This window comes from Heteronotia binoei, chromosome 9 (assembly GCF_032191835.1).
Source record: "Heteronotia binoei isolate CCM8104 ecotype False Entrance Well chromosome 9, APGP_CSIRO_Hbin_v1, whole genome shotgun sequence".
Lineage (NCBI taxonomy): Eukaryota > Metazoa > Chordata > Lepidosauria > Squamata > Gekkonidae > Heteronotia > Heteronotia binoei.
In genome coordinates, this window is record NC_083231.1 from 119,635,215 (window position 1) to 119,660,424 (window position 25,210).

The following is a 25,210-nucleotide window of genomic DNA, read 5'->3' on the forward strand; positions in this document are numbered from 1 at the left end:
CAATACGCTGTGGCTAAGAGCCACTGATGGACCTCTGCTTCATATGCTTATCCAGTCCCCTCTTGAAGCTGCCTATGCTTGTAGCCGCCACCACCTCCTGTGGCAGTGAATCTGGCCCTTTGTATGTTTGTTTGGGTTTTTTTTTTGGTTTTTTAAATCCCAATTATTCTCGTTTCCTTTCTATTATCCTCCCTTGGTAATGAGCTCCATGGGTTAATTGTACAGACAGACTTTTATTAGTTTTGAAACATGACTGTTTAGCTCATTGAGTTTCTGCCTTCCTCCTCCTTGCTTCGAACAACAGTTTCCAGCTCGATTTTTCCACCCCATTCGCTGGCTAATGTACCTCCTCTCATAACGCTGCCGTTTTATCGCTTTTCCAAGGGCCTCTGCCTTAAATCTTCTCTTGGGCGCAAGAGGTCTGCTGCTTCCCTTTGTTACCGCTGTCCCCTTTGTGAACCCTTTCTGATGTCTGCTGCTGCACCGCGCTTGACTTCGACGGCTGTCCTTCGATCCCTCTCTCACTGCTATAATTTTGTTTTATACGTGCACTCTTTTCATACGCCTTGAATTTTGTTTAGAAAGGCTTTGAAACAATCATCCGGTGCAGCAAATGCTTGGCTAAATTATTCTGTGGTCTCTGCCAGTACTCCCTCTAAGCTGTGGAGTCTGTCCCAGACAGAGGGTGCCCTGTATACACTGTGGCTAATAGCCACTGATGGATCTCTGCTCTTTAAGAACATAAGAGAAGCCATGTTGGATCAGGCCAACGGCCCATCCAGTCCAACACTCTGTGTCTCATAAGAACATAAGAGAAGCCATGTAGGATCAGGCCAATGGCCCATCCAGTCCAACACTCTGTGTCACTTAAGAACATAAGAGAAGCCATGTTGGATCAGGCCAATGGCCCATCCAGTCCAACACTCTGTATCACGTAAGAACATAAGAGAAGCCATGTTGGATCAGGCCAATGGCCCATCCAGTCCAACGCTCTGTGTCACATAAGAGAAGCCATGTTGGATCAGGCCAATGGCCCATCCAGTCCAACGCTCTGTGTCACATAAGAGAAGCCATGTTGGATCAGGCCAATGGCCCATCCAGTCCAACGCTCTGTGTCACATAAGGACATAAGAGAAGCCCTTTTGGATCAGGCCAATGGCCCATCCAGTCCAACACTCTGTGTCACATAAGAATATCAGAGAAGCCATGTTGGATCAGGCCAGTGGCCGATCCAGTCCTTCTACTGAATCAGACCCCCGGTCCATCAAAGTCAGTCTTGTCTACTCAGACTGGCAGCGGCTTTCCAGAGTCTCAAGCTGAGGTTTTTCATGCCTCCTTGCCTAGACCCTTTTTAGTTGGACATGCCGGGGATTGAACCTGGGACCTTCTGCTTACCAAGCAGATACTCTACCACTTAGCCACCATCCCTCCCCTTAGACATATGGACATATATGGACCTATGAAGCTGCCTTCTACTGAATCAGACCCCCAGTCCATCAAAGTCAGTATTGTCTACTCAGACTGGCAGCGGCTCTCCAGAGTCTCAAGCTGAGGTTTTTCACACCTCCTTGCCTGGACCCTTTTTAGTCGGAGATGCCGGGGATTGAACCTGGGACCTCCTGCTTACCAAGCAGATGCTCTACCACTGAGCCACCGTCCCTCCAACGAAGAAGCACTTCGTTGATGGTCTCCCGTCCGCGTACCGATCTGGTCCGACCCTGCTTAGCTTCTGTGATCTGACAAGATTGGGCCAGCTTAGGCCATCCGGATCAGGGTGCTGCATAGCTCAGGGAACCAGCAACCCACCGATCTCCTCGTTGTTATTTCCCCTCCCTTGTTTCTTAGCGCCATGTACATATTCGGGGGCTTCAACAGCCTGCTGCTGAGCGACCTCGTGAAGTACACGCCAGAGAGCTGTGAAGCGTACAGCAATGAAACGGCCTGCTTGCAGGCGGGCCCCGGCATCCGGTGCGTGTGGAACGGCTCTCTCCAGCAGTGTCTCCCGTGGGAAATGGCCACGAAGTATCAGCAACAAAAGATAATGGAGGAGTGCCCTCCCCCGTCAGGTAAGTGCCGCATCCCCTTCTCTGCTGAACACCTGAGGCTGCCTTATACTTCACCTGACCGCTGGTCTGTCATAGCCAACATTATGTGCTCTTGCCCAGGGGTGTCAAACATGCAGTTCAGGGGCCGAATCAGGCCCCCAGAGGGCTCCTATCAGGCCCCAGAGCAACTGGCTCCCTTCTCCCTATATCTTTCTTCCTTCTGCAAGTAGCTTGCGTTGCAAGGCTTGCTCAGTTGCGCAGGAGCTACAGACCACTGGCTGAGGCTCCTCCCTTGAGTAGGAACGAGGGGAAGGATAGCTTGCTTTGGCAGGCTCTCTCAATCACACAGCAGAGCTACTGAGCCAAGCCTCTCTTCCTTCTGTTGGCTGAGACTCCTCCCCCTCCTGGAACCCTGTGGAAGGAAGGAAAGAGCCAGAGTTTCCTTTGCCCAGTTCCCTGGATCCCAGGGGAGAGATACAAAGAAAGCACCTTTAAGACCAATGAGAGCCAGTTTGGTGTAGTGGTTAAGTGTGTGGACTCTTATCTGGGAGAATCGGGTTTGATTACGCACTCCTCCACTTGCACCTGCTGGAATGGCCTTGGGTCAGCCATACTTCTGGCAGAGGTTGTCCTTGAAAAGGGAGCGGCAAAGTCATGACTTGGCTATTTCATCAGCCTGTGATAGGAGGCGTGTTCGATTGACCAAGTTACATGCTGGAGCATATTTGAGCTCAGCTGTTAAACGTGCGTGCAGACTCTGAGAAGATGCTTTCTGGCACATAAGATGGAAGATTATTTGGTTTGTCTCTGATTTCTAAAGCTTCCTCATTCAACGACCATCATTTGGTCCCAGGGAGCCTATGACAGGCGTGGCCAAACTTGCTTAATGTAAGAGCCGGAAGGAAGGAACGAAGGAAGATAGATGGGGAGAGGGATGGGAGAGAGGGAGGGAGGAAGGAAGGAAGTGTGCACTTCTTCATGTACCTGAAGATACTTGAAGAAGCAAGCATACACATGAAAGCTTCTACCCAGAACCATAAGAGAGCCAAACTGGAGAGCCAGTTTGGCATAGTGGTTAAGTGTGCGGACTCGTATCTGGGAGAACCGAGTTTGACTCCCACTCCTCCACTTGCACCTGCTGAAATGGCTGTTCAGCCATAGCTCTGGCAGAGGTTGTCCTTGAAAGGGCAGCTGCTATGAGAGCCCTCTCCAGCCCCACACACCTCACAGGGTGTCTGTTGTGGGGGAGGAAAGTAAAGGAGATTGTGAGCTGCTCTGAGACTCTTCGGAGTGGAGGGCGGGATATAAATCCAATATCATCTTCTGTAAGAACATAAGAGAAGCCATGTTGGATCAGGCCAATGGCCCATCCAGTCCAACACTCTGTGTCACACAGTGGCTAAAAAAATTATATATATATACAAACACTGTGGCTAATAGCCGCTGATGGACCTCTCCTCCATATTTTTATCTAACCCCCTCTTGAAGCTGGCTATGCTTCTAGCCACCACCACCTCCTGTGGCAGTGAATTCCACATGTTAATCACCCTTTGGGTGAAGAAGGACTTCCTTTTATCCGTTTTAACCCGACTGCTCAGCAATTTCATCGAATGCCGAGTTCTTGTAATGTGAGAAAGGGAGAAAAGGACTTCTTTCTCTGCTTTCGCCATCCCATGCATAATCTTGTAAACCTCTGTCATGTCACCCCGCAGTTGACATTTCTCCAAGCTAAAGAGCCCCAAGCATTTCAACCTTTCTTCACAGGGAAAGTGTTCCAATCCTTTAATCATTCTGGTTGCCCTTTTCTGGACTTTTCCCATTGCTATAATATCCTTTTTGAGGTGCGGTGACCAGAATTGTACAGAGTAGTCCAAATGAGACCGCACCATTGATTTCAGGCCTTTTTTTTGTAGCAGGGACTCCTTTGCATATTAGGCCACACCCTTCTGATGTAGCCAATCCTCCGAGAGCTTACAGTAGGCCCTGCAAGAAGACCCCTGTAAGCTCCAGGAGGATTGGCTACATAAGAGGGGTGTGGCCTAATATGCAAAGGAGTTCCTGCTACAGACAAAGCCCTGCCCAGAATGAAACTTTGTCGGTCTTAAAGGCGTCTTTGGACTCAAACTTCATCCAAAAAGGAATGCTCTGTAGCTGGAGAGGGTGTATAAAAAGGAGCACAGCCTGTCATGGAGCCGTGGTATGTCTTTTTTTTTACAAAGAAAGCAAAATGTATTTCATTGAAAAGAGCCTTGTTAATTTAGGGAAATGGTTTCTGCCGCTTCACTAAAGAAATCTTTAACTGATCATATTAGTGTTAATTGTTTGAGTAAATCAGATTTTTTTTTTAAAAAAAACCCAAAATGGGGAGTTCTAAAAGGAGGGGGAATACTAACAGATATTGGGTTGGATGATGGATCCGTGGTAAATGTTCTGTCTGGAGATTGAAACTTTCTAGCCTTTCTCCCTGATATCCGCAGAATTCCACTCCCAGGGTGACTGATAAAAAGGGGGCCGTTTGGTTGGGATCCAACTCCATTGTGCCATAGTTGGAGTCTCCAGCCCTATTGAGCCTGGCACCCTTGGAATTCCAAAAGATAAGCACTAATGGGAAACCTTTAAAAGTTACGGTAGCAGAACGCAAAAAACCAGAGAGACTGTGGGAGCCAAATTAAACCACAGTAAACCTACTGGAGGCAGTTAGCAAAGTTCAATGCAAAATATTCTATTATGTATCATAGTAGAAATAATTCATAGTAGTCCTGCAGTCAATATAATCCATGTAACAATAATCAGCAGTCTTCCACAGCATCCATTCCAACCAACTGACGTAGGTTGTCAAGAGTAGGTCTTCATAAAAATCCTAAGTACTCACGGCAGACTTCTTCCAGTATTTCTTTTAGGTACCTCAGGAATTACACTAGACCAAGAGAGCCAGTTTGGTGTAGTGGTTAAGTGCGCAGACTCTAATCTGGGAGAACCAGGTTTGATTCCCCACTCCTCCACTTACAGTTGCTGGAATGGCCTTGAGTCAGCCATAGCTCTCTTTTCTGGGAGAACCGGGTTTGATTCCCCACTCCTCTCCTTGCAGCTGCTGGAATGGCCTTGGGTCAGCCATAGCTCTCTTATCTGGGAGAACCGGGTTTGATTCCCCACTCCTCCCCTTGCAGTTGCTGGAATGGCCTTGGGTCAGCCAGAGCTCTCTTATCTGGGCGAACCGGGTTTGATTCCCCACTATTCTACTTGCAGCTGCTGGAATGGCCTTGGGTCATCCATAGCTCTCTTATCTGGGAGAACCGGGTTTGATTCCCCACCCCTCTACTTGCAGCTGCTGGAATGGCCTTGGGTCAGCCATAGCTCTCTTATCTGGGAGAACTGGATTTGATTCCCCACTCCTCCACTTGCAGCTGCTGGAATGGCCTTGGGTCAGCCATAGCTCTCTTATCTGGGAGAACTGGATTTGATTTCCCACTCCTCTACTTGCAGCTGCTGGAATGGTCTTGGGTCAGCCAGAGCTCTCTTATCTGGGAGAACCGGGTTTGATTCCCCACTCCTCCCCTTGCAGTTGCTGGAATGGCCTTGGGTCAGCCAGAGCTCTCTTATCTGGGCGAACCGGGTTTGATTCCCCACTCTTCTACTTGCAGCTGCTGGAATGGCCTTGGGTCATCCATAGCTCTCTTATCTGGGAGAACCGGGTTTGATTCCCCACCCCTCTACTTGCAGCTGCTGGAATGGCCTTGGGTCAGCCATAGCTCTCTTATCTGGGAGAACTGGATTTGATTCCCCACTCCTCCACTTGCAGCTGCTGGAATGGCCTTGGGTCAGCCATAGCTCTCTTATCTGGGAGAACCGGGTTTGATTCCCCACCCCTCCACTTGCAGCTGCTGGAATGGCCTTGGGTCAGCCATAGCTCTCTTATCTGGGAGAACCGGGTTTGATTCCCCACCCCTCCACTTGCAGCTGCTGGAATGGCCTTGGGTCAGCCATAGCTCTCTTATCTGGGAGAACCGGGTTTGATTTCCCACTCCTCCACTTGCAGCTGCTGGAATGGCCTTGGGCCAGCCATAGCTCTCTTATCTGGGAGAACCGGGTTTGATTTCCCACTCCTCCACTTGCAGCTGCTGGAATGGCCTTGGGCCAGCCAGAGCTCTCTTATCTGGGAGAACCGGGTTTGATTCCCCCCTCCTGCACTTGCAGCTGCTGAAATGGCCTTGGGTCAGCCAGAGCTCTCTTATCTGGGAGAACCGGGTTTGATCCCCCCCTCCTCCACTTACAGTTGCTGGAATGGCCTTGAGTCAGCCATAGCGATTGCAGGAGTTGCCTTGAAAGGGCAGCTGTTGGGAGAGCCCTTTCAGCCCCCCGCAGCTCACAGGGTGTCTGTTGTGGGGGGAGAAAATGTAGGAGATTGTAAACCACTCTGAGTCTCTGATTCAGAGTGAAGGGCAGGGTATAAATCTATGGTTGTCTTCATCGTCTTCAATTTGGAGACTGTGCTGATTTGCAGCTGCCTTGGTGCAGTGGTTAAGTGTGCAGACTCTTATCTGGAGAACCGGGTTTGATTCCCCACTCCTCCGCTTGCACCTGCTGGCATGGCCTTGGGTTAGCCATAGCTATTGCAGGAGCTGTCCTTGAAAGGGCAGCTGCTGTGAGAGCCCTCTCAGCCCCACCCACCTCACAGGGTGTCTGTTGTGGGGGAGGAAGGGAAAGGAGATTGTGAGCTGCTCTGAGACTCTTTGGAGTGGAGGGCGGGATATAAATCCAATATCTTCATCTACCTCACAGGATGCCTGTTGTGGGTGGGGCGGAAGGTAAAGGAGATTGTGAGTCGCTCTGAGACTCTTCGGAGTGGAGGGCAGGATATAAATCCAATATCTTCATCTACCTCACAGGGTGTCTGTTGTGGGGGGGGGGGGAGGGAAAGGAGATTGTGAACCGCTCTGAGACTCTTCGGAGTGGAGGGCGGGATATAAATCCAATATCTTCATCTACCTCACAGGGTGTCTGTTGTGGGGGGGGGGGGAGGGAAAGGAGATTGTGAGCCACTCTGAGACTCTTCGGAGTGGAGGGCGGGATATAAATCCAATATCTTCATCTACCTCACAGGGTGTCTGTTGTGGGGGAGGAAGGTAAAAGAGATTGTGAGCTGCTCTGAGACTTTTTGAAGTGGAGGGCGGGATATAAATCCAATATCTTCTTCTCTACATGCTCTTGTTTATTTGAAGTTCTATGGGCAAGCTTGGCCAGAACACCTAAAACAAAGTTCCAGGCTGGAACTCGCTGCCCGCATTCTTTGAAAGTACCCGTTATTAAAAATAAGCACAACACTTTTCAAATCCACTACCCAATAAACTTCCACTCATCGCGGGAGCTTTCTAATTGATCGACCTAAGCAATTAGCTGTGTAAGCGTTGCACCCCTGCAGGGAAGAAAAACACACAAGACAACACGCGGTGCGTCAATCGCTCCGCAAGACACCCCTGGAAAGCTCATTTTTGGTGTGTGGAGAAGAGGTGGGAAGGCCTTTTGGTTTGGTTTTAATCTGTAAAGATTTAATAGCTACTTTCAAGCTGCCTTGAGCCAAAAGGAAAGGTGGGGTATAAATGTTTTAAGAAACAAGATGAAAGCATGGAGGGCTGTAATATGAAGAGGAGAAGAAGAAGACTGCAGATTTATACCCTGCCCTTCTCTCTGAATCAGACTGAGTGGCTTACCTCCTTTATCTTCTCCCCCCACAACAGACACCCTGTGAGGTGGGTGGGGCTGAGAGGCTGCTCACAGCAGCTGCCCTTTCCAGGACAACCTCTGCCAGAGCTATGGCTGACCCAAGGCCATGCCAGCAGGTGCAAGTGGAGGAGTGGGGAATGAAACCTGGTTCTCCCAGATAAGAGTCCGCACACTTAACCACTGCACCAAACTGGCAAGTCGAACATGCTTTTTAAATGCCCTCAGCAGTTGCTCAGTTTAACAAATGTCTGGCTTTAAAACAAAATACAGTGAACACTTAGGCCAGGAGTGTCAAACGCACAGCCTGTGGGATGGATCAGGTCCCCCAGAGAGTTCGAGCGTTTTCGCACTGACCCTACTCGGGAGCGACGTCCCTCTTCACCGCGCAGCGTCTGCGCGGATTTCGCACTAATTGCTCCGCAGAACCCGGAAGAGCCGCAAAATCCCGCGGCTTTTGCGTCGCAAATGTAAACTGGTTTTTGGCCAGTTTACATTTGCGCCCCAAAAGCCGCGGGACTTCGCGGCTCTTCCGGGTTCTGCGGAGCAATTAGTGTGAAATCCACGCAGACGCTGTGCGGTGAAGAGGGACGTCGCTCCTGAGTAAGGTCAGTGCAAAAACGCCCTTTCTCTCAGGCCTGTCTTTCCACCTCTCCCCCCCTCCTCTCCATCTATTCGCCTTCCTTCCTTCCGGCTCTCAAACATCTGATGTTTATTCTGTGGGGCTCTTACGTTAAGCAAGTTTGGCCACCCCTGGTCCAGACAAAGAGTTTAGAACCAAGAGAGCCATTGCTGTGGGGTAATATGAGAGGCATAAACAGTCCAAGGGTTACTCATGAGTAGAAGTCGAGCTAAAAACTGTAGCCTGAATGCAGTCTGAGAGTCACGCAGGCAAGGCTGTCCTCACACTTGTTGCTTCCACGCCCAGCAGCCTCCCTTGGGTGGCTTTTATAGGCATGTTCCTAAGGGTCTGATTTGCAGTTAAGTTCTTGGGAGTAATTCTGCAGTGACTCAAGCAGCTGGTCTCAGGCCAGGAGGCGAGCACTCTGTCGTCTCTCCTGTCGTTCCGCTTGTAGCCTCTATTTGGCACTTGGTGAGTGTGATACTGGAGGGCTGGGAACGATCATCTTAACTTCAGTTGTACACTCAGTGCTGGAGTGGGTGGCTCTGCAGCAGCTGTTGGCTGTTAATCCTAGTCACCCTGCAGTTCCTGTTCCTTGCTGGTTTCTGCAGACTCAGAGCGGACTACATGTGACCCTTCTCCCCCTTAGGAGCATTCACTGAGCCCTGACTGACCCGTGGCTATCAGTATGGTGGACCCAGCACAGAATTTGCCACCCGAGAAGATCAGTAGCTTCTTTGGAGAAGCTTGTCACCCTTCCCACTGCTGCTCAGCCAGGGCAGTTGGCCCAGTTCTCCTGCCCAAGGTGGGCAGTTCAGTATGCGGGACCTTTTGAACTTATGAGTATCTGCCTGCAGCCTCACAGAGTGGTACCCCTACCCCAGTTTGGTGTAGTGGTTAAGTGTGCGGACTCTTATCTGGGAGAACCGGGTTTGATTCCACACTCCTCCACTCGCAGCTGCTGGAGTGGCCGTGGGTCAGCCGTAGCTCTTGCAGGAGTTGTCCTTGAAAAGGCAGCTTCTGTGAGAGCTCTCTCAGCCCCACCCACTTCACAGGGTGTCTGTTGTGGGGGGAGAAGAAAGGAGATTGTAAGCCGCTCTGAGTCTCTGATTGAGAGAGAAGCGCAGAGTATAGATCTGCGGTCTTCTTCTTCTTGAGTCCTCTCAGCACGACCCACCTCACAGGGTGTCTGTTGTGGGGGGAGAAGATATAGGAGATTGTAAGCCGCTCTGAGTCTCTGATTGAGAGAGAAGCGCAGAGTATAGATCTGCGGTCTTCTCCTTGAGTCCTCTCAGCACGACCCACCTCACAGGGCGTCTGTTGTGGGGGGAGAAGATATAGGAGATTGTGAGCCGCTCTGAGTCTCTGATTCAGATAGAAGGGCAGGGTATAAATCTGCAGTCCTTCTTCCTCTTGAAAACCAGGCTTTGTTAGAGCATCCATTGCTTGCCCCTGATGGTATGTGGTGGGCAAACAGATCTCTTAGGGCTCTGTCAGGAAATGCTCGTGTTTGGTCACGCAGGTTTTTTTTTTTCTTTACTAGTTGCAGACCAAGAAAAGTGTGAGCAGATCACAGACTGCCACAGCTGCACAGCAAACACCAACCGCTGCCACTGGTGCACCAACCAGTGCATCTCAAGGCAGAGCAACTGCTCGGAAGACCAGGTGAGCTTATCTGCTTTCTGCTTCAAAGAATCTTACCCCTCACACTTCCATTGGGTTTTGCAATCATAAAGAGCATAAGAGAAGCCATGTTGGATCAGGCCAGTGGCCCATCCAGTCCAACACTCTGCGTCACATAAGAACATAAGAGAAGCCCTGTTGGATCAGGCCAGTGGCCCGTCCAGTCCAACACTCTGTGTCACATAAGAGAAGCCATGTTGGATCAGACCAATGGTCCATCTAGTCCAACACTCTGTGTCTCATAAGAACATAAGAGAAGCCATGTTGGATCAGGCCAGTGGCCCATCCGGTCCAACACTGTGTCACATAAGAACATAAGCCCTGTTGGATCAGGCCAATGGCCCATCCAGTCCAACACTCTGTGTCACATAAGCACATAAGAGAAGCCATGTTAGATCAGGCCAATGGCCCATCCAGTCCAACACTCTGTGTCTCATAAGAACATAAGAGAAGCCATGCTGGATCAGGCCAGTGGCCCATCCGGTCCAAAACTCTGTGTCACATAAGAACATAAGAGAAGCCATGTTGGATCAGGCCAGTGGCCCATCCGGTCCAACACTCTGTGTCACATAAGAACATAAGAGAAGCCATGTTGGATCAGGCCAGTGGCCCATCCGGTCCAACACTCTGTGTCACATAAGAACATAAGAGAAGCCATGTTGGATCAGGCCAGTGGCCCATCCGTCCAACACTCTGTGTCACATAAGAACATAAGAGAATCCATGTTGGATCAGACCAATGGTCCATCCAGTCCAACAACATAAGAATAATAAGATTAGCTCCCTTCAGGAGTTGACAACTCAAAAGGGAGTTGACGGGACCGCGTCTGACGGCAGGATCGGGCTGGTTCCGTCACAGATGGTGTGACGGAACCGGCCCGATTCTGCCTTCAGACCCGGTCCCGTCAGCTCCCTTATGAGTTGTCAACTCCTGGAGGGAGCTTATCCTCTTCCCGCCACTAGGGCACGCTGCCACCACCTGCTCAATTTAGGGGTTCCGGACCGAGAGGAACAGGACTCCCAATCCCCCTTCCTGCCAGTTCTGAGTCCTGGCCTCAAGGTCCTCTGCCAACCCAGCACCTGGTGATCACAGAGACCAAAGTCCTTCTTTGGGAGACCCCTGGAAGATTGGCACCCTTGCCACCTGCATGCCTTCCCGGGACTCCCCTCTTGCAGTAGCGTGGTCTAAGGCAGCTGGGAAAACTGTGGGACAGAAGGACTACCTTTTAAACTAATGAAACATTTATTTAAAACATGCAACTATTTACAGGCGTTTTTAAATACAGGGTGAACAGAAGTAATAAATGAAAGCAGGGATAAACGCTCCTTCTTTCCCTAATATATTAGCCCTGACCGTACCATCCAGAACCGATTCACCCGTCTCCAAGACTCAAATCAAACTCTCGACTGTCAGCTTCCCCGGACAACTTTTTAACTGCCCGTTTCCCTCCAAAAACCTCTAATATCAAACCCACTTCCCACCCATGAACTGGCTTTCCTGCTTGCAGCATTCTGGGAGACCAGCCTGACAGACTTTCTGTCACTTTAGGAGGCCTCCTCAGAATTGCCGTTCCCAGACAGGAGAGGAGGAGGAAGAGACTAGGCCAAAGCCTGTCTAGAGTTTGAGAGACTCCTCTCAACCACTCCCAGACAAACATAGGCCCAAAATGGTGTTTCTCCACAGATGGCAAACCACTTCTGCCTGCCCAGGCCAGCCCAATCTCATCCGATCGTGGAAGCGAAATAGGGTTGGAGGCAAGGCAGGCAGTGGCAAACCGCTTCTGAGTGGTTCTTGCCGTGACTGTAGCCCCAGAGGGGCCTGTGAGGGTACTGCCCCCTGACCTCCGGACAGGGACCCCCAACTTTCAGGGGACACTCTGAGGCGCAGCCTGCTCCCCCCCCCACTTTTTGCCATAGCTGAGCTGGAGGGGGGGGGCAGATGGAGCCGCTGGCTGCAAAGTGCCGGGGTGCGGGAGAGGGAGATGGAAGGAATCCCCCCCCTTCGCGGCTTGCACGCAAGGCACTGTCCCTTCTTGACTCCAAAATTTTAGGGTCGGCTGCCTCAACTCGGCCGCTTTCAGTGCTTCTGAAAGCAGCAAGCCCCACAGCGGATGGAAAAGGGTGCCCCCCCCCCACTTTTTCAAAAGCCCCCTGACTTGGAGAACATAAATAAAAATTTATTATTTAGAACTGTAGCACCTTCAATTTATACTGGTTTTAATTTATTTACTTAATTTATGAATTTGTAATTTAATTGTATTTTAACTGTATTTTATTGTATTAACTGCATTCTGTTGTAATCATGGTATGCACCATGTCTTGTGAGCCGCCCTGAGCCTGCCTCGGCGGGGAGGGCGGGATATAAATAAAAATTTATTATTATTATTTTTAAATCCTGGCTAAGCCCCCGGATCTTGCTTTGAAAGCCCTGTAGAGTTGCTGGAAGTTGGCTGTGACTCGGTTGCGCATCGCACCCACCCCCGCAGCTCTAGAATGGGATTCCAGCCCAAAATGGCTCAAGCCGTTTCCCAGCCAGCGAGACGGGACCCGAAAGTGGGCCACAAACGCTGCAGACGTGAGAGCTCTGGCTGACCCGAGGCCATTCCAGCAGGCGCAAATGGAAGAGTGGGGAATCAAACCTGGTTCTCCCAGATAAGAGAGCTATGGCTTACCCAAGGCCATGCTAGCAGCTGCAAGGGGAGGAGTGGGGAATCCAACCCGGTTCTTCCAGATAAGAGAGCTCTGGCTGACCCAAGGCCATTCCAGCAGGTGCAAGTGGAGGAGTGGGGAATCAAACCCGGTTCTCCCAGAACAGAGAGCTCTGGCTGACCCAAGGCCATGCTAGCAGCTGCAAGGGGAGGAGTGGGGAATCCAACCCGGTTCTCCCAGATAAGAGAGCTCTGGCTGACCCGAGGCCATTCCAGCAGGTGCAAGGGGAGGAGTGGGGAATCCAACCCGATTCTCCCAGATAAGAGAGCTCTGGCTGACCCAAGGCCATTCCAGCAGGTGCAAGGGGAGGAGTGGGGAATCAAACCCGATTCTCCCAGATAAGAGAGCTCTGGCTGACCCAAGGCCATTCCAGCAGCTGCAAGTGGAGGAGTGGGGAATCCAACCCGATTCTCCCAGATAAGAGAGCTCTGGCTGACCCAAGGCCATTCCAGCAGGTGCAAGGGGAGGAGTGGGGAATCAAACCCGATTCTCCCAGATAAGAGAGCTCTGGCTGACCCAAGGCCATTCCAGCAGTTGCAAGTGGAGGAGTGGGGAATCCAACCCGGTTCTCCCAGATAAGAGAGCTCTGGCTGACCCAAGGCCATTCCAGCAGGTGCAAATGGAAGAGTGGGGAATCAAACCCGGTTCTCCCATGCACTTAACCACTACACCAAACTGCCGGGCCCACATGTATTGGAAGGCTGAGCTAAGCCCAGGTGCTGAATGGGCACAGTGCTGTGTCGATTTGGCAGCCAGGGGAGAGTGACCAGACCTTTCAGCACCTGTGCCCATCCCAGCATCGCAAGCCCTTCCCCCCTGCTTCACCGCTGTTGCCTGCTTTGCAGATTTTTTCTTTGCATGCTTGTTGTCATAGAGAAAAGAACTAAGTCAGGGATGTCAAACATGTATCAGGCCCCCGGAGGGCTCCTATCAGCCCCCCGAGCAACCGGCTGTCACCTGCTTCCTTCTCCCTCTCTCTTGCTTCCTTCTGCATCGCAGCCTGCTTTGCAAGGCTTGCTCAATCGCACAGGAGCTGCAGAGCAAAACCTCCATTTCTCCATCGGCTGAGGTTCCTCCCTTGGGGAGGAAGGGGGGGGGGAAGAATCCGCTTGCTTTGCCAGGCGCTCTCAATCGCACAGCTGAGCTACTGAGCCAAGTCTCTCTTCCTTCGATTGGTTGAGGCTCCTTTCCTTTTGGGTCTCCCGGGGAAGGAAGGAAAGAGCCAGAACTTCCTTTGCCCAGTTCCCTGGATCTCATGGGAGAAATACAAAGAAAGCTACCTTTAAGACCAAAGAGTCCTATGCTTTTAAGCATGTTTTAAGGGTTTTTTTAAACATTGAATTGTGTTGGTCTGTGTCCTTTATAAAGTTTATATCTCTGCTACTTAATCTTAAATAGGTATACACAAGGCCTCGCCCAACCTGACATGGCCCGACCCAACAAGGTCTTGTTCATGTCAGATCCGGCCGTCATAGGGTTGCCAATCCCCAGGTGGGAGCAGGGGATCCCCCGGTTTGGAGGCCACCGCCCCCCCCCCCCCCGCTTCAGGGTCATCAGAAAGCGGGAGGAGGGGAGGGAAATGTCTGCTGGGCACGCCATTATGCCCTATGAAGACCAATTCCCTTAGGGTATAATGGAGAATTGATCCATGGATATCTGGGGCTCTGGGGAGGCTGTTTTTTCAGGTTGAGGCACCCAATTTGCAGCATAGTATCCAGTGCCTCTCCCCAAAATACTCTCCAAGTTTCAAAAGGTTTGGACCAGGGGGTCCAATTCGATGAGCATCAAAAGAAGGTGCCCCTATCCTTCATTATTTCCACTGGAGGGAAGGCAGCTAAAAAGGCCTTCGCTTAATGCTGAGCCAAGATAGATTCGCTGAAGATGTTTTTAGCCACTGAATTCTATAGAAGATCTGAGTTACAGCACCGTAATGTTAATTTAATATAAGTCGATTTAAATGATGGTTTTTATCTAATTGTAATTATTGTGTATTATGGTTTTACTGTGTATTGTATTTATGTGTTGTGAGCCGCCCTGAGCCTGCCTTGGCGGGGAGGGCGGGATATAAATAAAAAGTTGTTGTTGTTGTTGTTGTTGTTATTATTATTATTATTATTATTATTATTGTTATTGTTATTATTATAAAAGTGTGCAGGAGTCCCTTTAAATGTGATGGCCAGAACTCCCTTTGGAGTTCAATTATGCTACCACACCCTTGCTCCTGGCTCCACCCCCAAAGTCTCCTGGCTCCACCCCCAAAGTCTCCTGGCTCCACCCCAAAATCTCCTGGTTCCACCCAAAGTCTCCTGGCTCCACCCCAAAGTCTCCTGGCTCTACCCCAAAGTCTCCTGGCTCCACCCCCAATGTCTCCTGGCTCCACCCCAAAGTCTCCTGGCTCCACCCCCAAAGTCTCCTGGCTCCACCCCTAAAGTCTCTGGGCTCCAACCCTAAAGTTTCCTGGCTCCACCCCCAAAGTCTCCTGGCTCCACCCCCAATGTCTCCCGGCTCCACCCCCAAAGTCTCCTGGCTCCACCCCAAAGTCTCTGGGCTCCACCCCTAAAGTTTCCTGGCTCCACCCCCAAAGTCTCCTGGCTCCACCCCCAAAACCCCCAGATATTTCTTGAATTGGACTTGGCAGCCCAAGGCCGTAACGAGTTTGACACCCCTAGTAATTTGTCGGCCCCTCTTTTTCAGACCCCCGTTACCGACTATGTCAACTGCTCCAAGGACAACCCGGCCTACGTCTGCAACAAGAAGACGAGCTGCAAGAGCTGCACACTGGACCAGAACTGCCAGTGGGAGGGCCGGAACCAAGAGTGCATCGCCTTGCCCGGTGAGTGCCTTTTATTTATTCGTTGCAGGAAAAAAAAAGAAGAGAAAACTCTTGGGGAGGAGGGAAAGGACAAGAAGGGGGCGGGGACTTGAAATCCAGTAACCAGTTAAATGAAAAAGGGGGAGAGGAATGGGTGAGAAACGTTACATAGAGAGCGTGGGAATGAAAGTATAACGAACGATGGCAGATCTACATCAAATTTCCAGGGCTTCTTTGTAGCAGGAACTCCTTTGCATATGGAGCTTACAGTAGGCCCTGTACTAAGAGCCCTGTAAGCTCTTGGAGGATTGGCTACATCAGGGGTGTGTGGCCTAACATGCAAAGGAGCTCCTGCTACAAAAAAAAGCCCTGATTAGGCCACAGCCTCCTGATGTAGCCAATTGTCTAAGACCGGCATGTCAAACATGCAGCCAGGGGGCCGAATCAGGCCCCCAGGGGACTCCTATCAGTCCCCCGAGCAACTGTTTGTCATCTGCTTCCTTCTCCCTCTCTCTTGCTTCCTTCTGCATCACAGCTTGCTTTGCAAGGCTTGCTCAATCACACAGCAAAACCTCTATTTTCTCCATTGGCTGAGGCTCCTCTCCTTGGGGAGGAAGTGGGGGGGGAGGCAGAACTTGCTTTGCCAGGCTCTCTCAGTTGCACAGCAGAGCTACTGAGCCAAGTCTCTCTTCCTTCTGTTGGCTGAGGCTTCTTCCCCTCCTGGTCCCCTGGGGAAGGAAGGAAAGAAAGAACCACAATTTCCTTTGCCTAGTTCCCTGGATCCCATGGGAGAAATACAATGAAAGCACCTTTAAGACCAACGAATGCTAATATTTTAAGGATCTTTTAAGGCTTTTTCAAAAAAAGAAATTGTGTTTTTCTGCGTCCTTTATAAAGTTTTTATCTCTGCTACCTAATCTTAAATAGGTACACTCATGGCCCGGCCCAACCTGACACGGCCCGTCCCAATAAAGTCTCATTTATGTCAGATTCGGCCCTCATAACAAATGAGCTCATCACCCCTGGTCTAAGAACTTACAGAACTCTTATTACGGGGCCTACTGTAAGCTCTTGGAGGATTGGCTACTTCAGGGGTGTGTGGCCTAATATCAGGATTTTTTTATTGCAGGGACTCCTTTGCCTATTAGGCCACACACCCTTGATGTAGCCAATCCTCTTGGAGCTTACAGTAGGCCCTGTGCTAAGAGTCCTGCAAGCTCTTGAAGGATTGGCTACATCAGGGGTTTGTGGCCTAACATGCAAAGGAGCCCCTGCTACAAAAAACACCCTGTATGTTCCTCTAAGAGATTTCCAAATATCTGAAAAGAAGCCCATACGCGAGTTGTCGTCCGCGTGCCTTGTGTTCAGATCCCGCGACGAGAGTTCTAAAGTTTTCAGTCCATCGATTTATGGAAGGTGGGCGTTTATCTCTCCAGCGTAATAGTAGCATGTTGTAATACAAGCCTCCCTACGTTCCCTGTATACTTACATGGGGTGTTGCATTTGCTGTGTCGTTCCCACCCCTCCACCGCTGACCCTCTCCCCGAACCTTGCAAGCAAAACCGTTTGCCTGACAAAGCCGTAAATAACGTATTCCGACACACTGCGCTTTGAAATCTGTTTGTAAGGCTACGGCGTCCGAGAGCCCAGCTGGGCATTGCATTCATCCTGCGTTAAGCAGCCTTCTCACTGAAGTCCTCCAGAGGCCGGCAGAGAAAGCCGGGGCGGCTTGTAGGCAGACGCCCCGAGAAGCCAATTCCGCCCGCCTGTCCCTCCATTGTTTACCTATGGTTATCTTCTCCCTCCTTTAGCAGCTCTGTTGTCCCCAGAGATTCGGGGGAAGGGGCGGAAAACAATAGGCCGACGGAGAAAGGCAACGGCGGCGCAGCTTCCACCACGCGCTTTTGTAGCGACGATTCTCTCCGTCTCTTTCTGCTCTTCTCCCTGGGGGGGCACTTTCAGGATTTTCAACAATCAACACGGCTGCCTTTATATAACGGGATGAAAAAACAGAACGCGTAGCCGGGCAGGAAGTCAATAAAATATGCCGTCGTGAAAGATGGCCTGCACCGTCTTTCTTTTTTTTCTCATTTGTTCAGAGTGTGTTTATGGATGGACTGAAAACTTCGTGCCGTCTCCCTCCTCTTTTTGGGAATTGAAATAAATCAGCTAGGATCATAATGCCCCTGTATAAATCGATGGTGCGGTCTCATTTGGAATGCTGTGTACAATTCTGGTCACCGCACCTCAAAAAGGATATTATAGCACTGGAAAAGGTGCAGAAAAGGGCAACTAGAATGATTCAAGGTTTGGAACACTTTCCCTATGAAGACAGGTTAAAACGCTTGGGGTTCTTTAGCCTGGAGAAACGTCGACTGCGGGGTGACGTGATAGAGGTTTATAAGATTATGCATGGGATGGAGAAAGTAAAGAAAGAAGTACTTTTCTCCCTTTCCCACAATACAAGAACTCGTGGGCATTCAATGAAATTGCTGAGCAGTTGGGTTGAAATGGATAAAAGGAAGTACTTCTTCACCCAAAGGGTGATTAATATGTGGAATTCACTGCCACAGGAGGTGGTGGCGGATACAAGCATAGCCAGCTTCTAGAAGGGATTGGATAAAAATATGGAACAGAGGTCCATCAGTGGCTATTAGCCACAGTGTGTGTGTGCGCGCGTGTGTGTGTGTGTGTGTGTGTATATATATATATATATATATATATATATATATATATATATATATATATATATATATATATATATATATATATATATATATATATATATTGGCCACGGTGTGACACAGAGTGTTGGATTGGATGGGCCACTGGCCTGATCCAACATGGCTTCTCTTATGTTATGTGACACAGAATGTTGGACTGGATGGGCCATTGGCCTGATCCAACATGGCTTCCCTTGTGTTCTTATGTGGCACAGAGTGTTGAACTGCATGGGTTATTGGCCTGATCCAACATGGCTTCTCTTATGTTCTTATGTGACACAGAGTGGTGGACTGGATGGGCCACTGGCCTGATCCAACATGGCTTCTCTTATGTTATGTGACACAGAATGTTGGACTGGATGGGCCATTGGCCTGATCCAACGTGGCTTCTCTTGTGTTTTTATGTGGCACAGAGTGTTGAACTGCATGGGCCATTGGCCTGATCCTACAGGGCTTCTCTTATGTTATGTGACACAGAGTGTTGGACTGGATGGGCCACTGGCCTGATCCAACATGGCTTCTCTTATGTTCTTATGTGACACAGAGTGTTGGGCTGGATGGGCCTGATCCAACATGGCTTCTCTTATGTTCTTATGTGACACAGACTGTTGGAATGGATGGGCCATTGGCCTGATCCAACATGGCTTCTCTTATGTTCTTGAGAATGAAAAACACAGTACTGTTGCCACACCCAGCATCTGCATATCTTCTTTTAAAAAAACAGAGAACATCTGCGGGTCGGCGTGGCTCTTGGTCAGCAACACTTGCCTGAGGATCATGAACACCAAAGATACCTACGACAACGCGAAGCTGGCCTGCAGAAGCCACAGTGCTGCCCTGGTGTCGCTCACCAGCCAGAAGAAGGTGGACTTTGTCATCAAGGAGCTCCAGAAGACTCAGTCCTCGGTGAGTAGTCCGGGGGAGGTTCTAGGAGGCCGTGGCGGGACTGTAAGACTGGCTGAGCAGGGCTCATTTTGTAGCGGGACCTCCTTTGCATATCAGGCCACGCACCCCTGATGCAGCCGATCCTTCTGGAGCTCTCAGGCCTCTTAGTGCAGGGCCTACTGTAAGCTCTGGGAGGATTGGCTTCATCAGGGGTGTGTGGCCTAACAGGACTTTTCGTAGCAGGAACTTCTTTGCATATCAGGCCACACACCCCTGTTGTAGCCGATCCTCCGGGAGCTTTCAGGGCTCTTCGTACAGGGCCCACTGAAAGCTCCAGGAGGATCGGCTCCATGAGGGGTGTGTGGCCTAATATGCAAAGGATTCCCTACTACAAAATGAGCCCTGAGCTGCTGTGTGCAATGGGCACGCACGACTCCTTCGCAGAAGGCACTGTTGACCTTCGATAGTCCTTAGAAGGGATATTGTAACCCAGTTGTCTTCAGCATGTCTTCGGTTCTGCCCAGGGAATCAAAATCGCAGGGCGAGGCCGCTCCTGACTGTCCCACTCAGGGCTCTTTTCCTAGCAGGAGCTCCTCTGCATATTAGGCCACACACCCCTGATGTAGCCAGTTCTCCTGGAGCTTACAATTGGCCCTGTGCTAAGAGCCTTGTAAGCTCAGCTACATCAGTGGTGCATGGCCAGATATACAGAGGCGCTCCTGCTAGAAAAAGAGCCCTGGTCCCACCAATCAAAGAAGATCATCTGGCGGGTACACGAGACAGGGCCTTTTTGGCAGCAGCCCCGCCGCTGTGGAGCAACCTCTCCAAAGAAGTGCACCTGGCTCCTTCATTGTCAATCTCCAGGAGCCTATTAAAGACAGCTTTATTTAGAATCACATTTGGTTAAGCTTACTGACAGTCCTGAATTGTGATTTTAATTGGGCGGGGGTGGGGGGGTGGGTTGATGGATTTTATTTAATGTATTTTGTCAATGCTGAAAGCCATTTGAGCTCCATGAGAGAGAAAGGCAGCTAAACAAATTAATACTCCTTGGTTTTGGTCTTGATCGGGTAACGTGATGGCTTCATCCGGTTTTGGGTTGAGCACAGAGGATGCCTTCCGTCGGCATTTCTCTGACCGCTATTCCTGCTTGCTGAAACGAAGCCATTAATTCTCAGGGGCCCCTTAGTCATGCAGTGTGTCATGCTTGTTGTTCTTGTAAATCCTGCCTCTTCATCAGCCGGGTGAAGGAGTGGGGCAGACAAAAAAAGAAGGGGAAAACGGGGAGGGGAAGGATGCCCACAGAGTGGGGCGAGTGCAGAAGAAAACGATGAGGATGAGGATGAAGAAGAAGAATTGCAGATTTATACCCCGCCCTGTACTCTGAATCTCAGAGTCTCAGAGCGGCTCACAATCTCCTTTTCCTTCCCCCACAACAGACATCCTGTGAGGTGGGTGGGGCTGAGAGAGTTCTCACAGAAGCTACCCTTTCGACAACTCCTACAGAGCTATGGCTGACTTAAGGCCATTCCAGCAGCTGCAAGCGGAGGAGTGGGGAATCAAACCTGGTTCTCCCAGATTCCCCACTCCTCCACTTGCAGCTGCTGGAATGGCCTTGGGTCAGCCATAGCTCTCGCAGGGGTTGTCCTTGAAAGGGCAGCTTCTGGGAGAGCCCTCTCAGCCTCACCCACCTCACAGGGTGTCTGTTGTGGGGGGATATAGGAGATTGATATAGGAGCTTGTAAGATATAGGGGATTGTAAGATATAGGAGATTGTAAGCCACTCTGAGTCTCTGATTCAGAGAGAAGGGCGCGGTATAAATCTGCAGCCTTCCTTCCTTCCTTCCTTCCTTCCTTCCTTCCTTCCTTCCTTCCTTCCTTCCTTCCTTCCTTCCTTCCTTCCTTCCTTCCTTCCTTCCTTCCTTCCTTCCTTCCTTCCTTCCTTCCTTCCTCCCTCCCTCCCTCCCTCCCTCCCTCCCTCCCTCCCTCCCTCCCTGATCTGATGTTCATGTCGCGCAGCTCTCAAACATCTGATGTTTCTTCTGTGTGGCTCTTACGTTAAGCAAATTTGGCCACCCTGGTTTAGGCTGATCCTGCTTTGAGCAGGGAGATGGTCTCTGTGGACCCTTCCAACTCTGTGATTTTAAAGGGGCAGTTGCTGGAGGAGATAGCCACCCTGAGCCTGCCTTAGCCACCCTGAGCCTGCCTTGGCGGGGAGGGCGGGATACAAATAAAAATTGATTGATTGATTGAGAGGCAGTCCTGTCTCCCATGCCATCTATCAAGCAACTAGTCTCATGCCCACGGCCCGCTTGCAGTGCCCGGAGAAATATTCTATGATAAGCAAGATGCATTTTTAAGAGAAAGGGCACCGTTGCCCGTTCAAGCTGGCCAGTTGCTACACAGATGGTTTTTCACGGAAGCACGCTAGTAATGCGAAAGTTGTCATTGTCTGACGCTCCTTCTTTCTCCTCCTTAGCCCAAAGCCTTGACGCCGTGGGTCGGACTGAGGAAGATCAACATATCCTACTGGTGCTGGGAAGACATGTCTCCTTTCACGAACACTTCGCTGCAGTGGCTGCCGGGGGAGCCGAGCGATATTGGGTTCTGCAGCTACCTGGCGGAGCCAAGCAACCAAGGGCTAAAGGCGGCCACGTGCATCAACCAAGTCAACGGCAGCATCTGTGAAAAGCCTGGTAGATCATTTTTTGTTGTGTTTTGACAATTTATTAATAACATATGGTTATAGTAATTAATTGTCTCTTTTCTATACTAACCCATATGATATTTCAACCCCCCCCTCCAATATTTGACTTCCCCGAAGTTGTAAATTTAAATTCAGTTATAAAGTTCAATATTTTTCTTCTCTCATTACTACTAAAAAATTGTCCAATGGCTTTTTATATTCCATTCTTTCTCCATATATCTTTTAAATTTCTTCCACTCCTTTTTGAATATATCTAGATCATAGTCTTTTAAAGTTTTAGTTACCGTATTTTTCGCTCCATAAGACGCACCTGAGCATAAGACGCACCTAGTTTTTAGAGCTGTGTGAATTTAGAGGCATTTGTGTGAATTTTTTGCAGTATTCGCTCCTTAAGACGCACACACTTTTCCCTCCACTTTTTTGGGGGGGAAAAGTGAGTCTTATGGTGCAAAAAATACTAATTTGTCCATCTCACTCCACGATAAAACTTTCACAATCCAGTCCCATTTGTCTGGTATTTTTCCCTGTTTCCACAGCTGTGCATACAATGTTCTTTGTAGATCATTTGTTGTTGTTGTTGTTGTTTTTAAAACTTACTTTTTTATTATTTTAATTTGGTATAAAAAAAGACATCACTTACAGGAAAAAAAAACATACGGAAAAAGTGCAAAACTTAAATATAAATGCATTTTACATACATGAAACCTTAACTCGTGTTACAAGCTAACAACATATTTGAAGAGCCAATTAGTACAGAATGTACTCCAGATATTTAGTTGGAGTAGATGAGCTGGAAGACGGATCTTCATTTATATATGCAAGGAATCCAGACCGTTTTTCAACAAAGGTATCTGCTACTAATGGATTTTCAAATTTCAATGTGCAGGATGCCAACTTATCTTGAATCAAGAGATCCCAGACTTTATCAAACCATTGACGAATATTAGGACCTTTGTCAGATTTCCAACATTGTGCCACCTTGATTTTAGCTGCCACTAATAAAATAGAAAGTAGTTCTAATTTCAATTTAGAACACGGATTATTATTCCACATATTCAGCAGAATCAGCTCTGGTAGTAGAGGGATATCACGTCCAATTATTTTTGTAGCAATCTTTAGCACTGATTTCCAAAATATTTTGTGTTGTTTTTAATAATAATTAATAATTATTATTGTAGGGCAATGTGTGTAGGGAGATCAAGGGTTGTCTGGCAGCCGAAGCCAAACTCCAGAGGGTGTGAAGTGTGACTGTTTTTTAAATAAACGAAAGTTTTCTCGTAGACCTTGTAACCAAATATTCCCTCTAAGCTGTGGAGTTTTTGTGAGCAAAAATTCTACTTCGGAGCTGCAGTCATTCAAGTTGCGAGCCGCTGCATAAATTGGTTTTGCTTTGGGGCCATTTTCCTGAGCGGAGACAAAAACAGGCGAGCCGGAGGCCAAAAAAACTGTGAGCTAGCTCACACTAACTCAGCTTAGAGGGAACACTGCCTGTAAATTAGTTCAGCAGTGACAATTCATTCGGGGCAGTCCGGTTTGGCAGCCCCGTGGGGTTGGCTTTCTCCCTTGATATGGAAGGCAATTAATACTAGCGCGTTGTAGATTGTATACAGGAAACCTAGAGCGATGGAAAAGGGACGTCGTAATGAATTTTTGGCACTACTGGACCAATTGAAATTCTGTGAATAACTTAATCCGAATAACCATCCAAAATGGTTTTCATAATTGTGATAAACAATTTTTATTAGTAACATATGGTAGCAAAACTATATCTACAACTTAAAGGAAAAGAAAATTTTTTTCTACCCCCATATCTTACTTTTCCCCCACCCCTCCCCCCGTTACTTGACCCCCGCCAGTGTTATTTACTTAAAGGAAACAAATATTAAAGGTACCCTTAACTGTTAAAAAACCAAAAAGTTATATTCTTATTTAAAAACTTAATCATTATCAAAGATTGTCCAGTGTCCTTTTATTTTCCACTCTTTTTCTACGTATCTTCTGAACTTCTTCACTCCAACTTAAAGAGTTCCAAATCATAGTCTCTTAATTTCCTTGTTAGTTTGTCCATTTCACTCCATGACATAACTTTTATAATCCAGTCCCATTTCTCTGGCATTTTTTTCTTGCTTCCACAGCTGCGCATACAATCTCCTAGCAGCTGAAGCAAGTACCATATTAAAGTTCCGTCTTCTTTTGGAAATTTTTTCCATTTGTGATCCAGCAGAAAAAGTCTCCGCCACTTTCTTGAATTCATATCCCAGGATCTTAGAAATCTCTTGCTGAATCAGAAGCGTCGCCTGCGGGGTGACATGATTAGAGGTTTACAAGATAATGCATGGGATGGAGAAAGTAGAGAAAGAAGTACTTTCCTCCCTTTCTCACAATACAAGAACTCGTGGGCATTCGATGAAATTGCTGAGCAGACAGGTTAAGACGGATAAAAGGAAGTACTTCTTCACCAAAGGGTGATTAACATGTGGAATTCACTGCCAGCAGGAGGTGGTGTGGCCACAAGTATAGCCACCTTCAAGATGGTTTAGATAAAAATAATGGAGCACAGGTCCCATCAGTGCTATTAGCCACAGTGTATGTGTGTATATAACATTTTTTGCCACTGTGTGACACAGAGTGTTGGACTTGATGGGCCGCTGGCCTGATCCAACATGGCATTCTCTTATGTTCTCTATGTTCTTATTTGCCAAAACATTTTAGCTCTTTCACAAGTCCACCACATATGGTAGAAAGAACCACCAACCACCCGAAATGGTTTTCATAATTGGACCAGCCTGCTGTCGGACTACCTCCAAGGACACTAACGTGCTTTGGCAATTCTCACTTGGAAATGGACAGTAGCTGCGACCTTTAACTGACGTGTATTTTTCCTATTATTATGTTCTGTGGCGATATATGGTGATGCATGGTGTTATTAGGCTCATTATAGTAATTCAAATATATTTTCATTGAGTTTCGTTGCACGGAGAGTCGGTTGTGTCATGGAGTTGGCTTTAGCACGTGCTCAGTGCCTCGGGGACACATAAGTCTAAAGAACGAGGGGTCAGACGTCCAGGCAAGGTGTGACCAGAGCCAATAGATGCTTTTTTTTTTTAACTCAAAATTTTTTATTTTTTATTAACAAGAGAAGGTTTCCAAATAAGAAATACAATAGTTCAATATTTTAAATAACAAGGACATAATCCAAAACATATCCATACATATCTATTCATGAACCATACACACACATACAATGCTTACTCTAAGCATAAAAAGGAACTTATTATTCTCTTGATATTAGCAGGCAAAATTTTGT

At 48.7% G+C, this 25,210-nt stretch overlaps 2 protein-coding genes across 2 annotated transcripts in view; both read left to right on the top strand.

Annotated features, from left to right (window-relative positions):
* ATRN (attractin) overlaps nt 1–25,210 on the top strand; it is a 466,134-nt gene that overhangs the window by 340,928 nt on the left and 99,996 nt on the right. The window lies entirely within an intron of this gene.
* LOC132577464 (attractin-like) lies at nt 1,850–21,918 on the top strand. The gene is made up of 5 exons (XM_060247252.1): nt 1,850–2,066; nt 9,929–10,050; nt 15,471–15,609; nt 19,036–19,217; nt 21,676–21,918. The coding sequence occupies exons 1-5, from the start codon at nt 1,850–1,852 to the stop codon at nt 21,916–21,918; spliced, it is 903 nt and encodes a 300-aa protein (XP_060103235.1).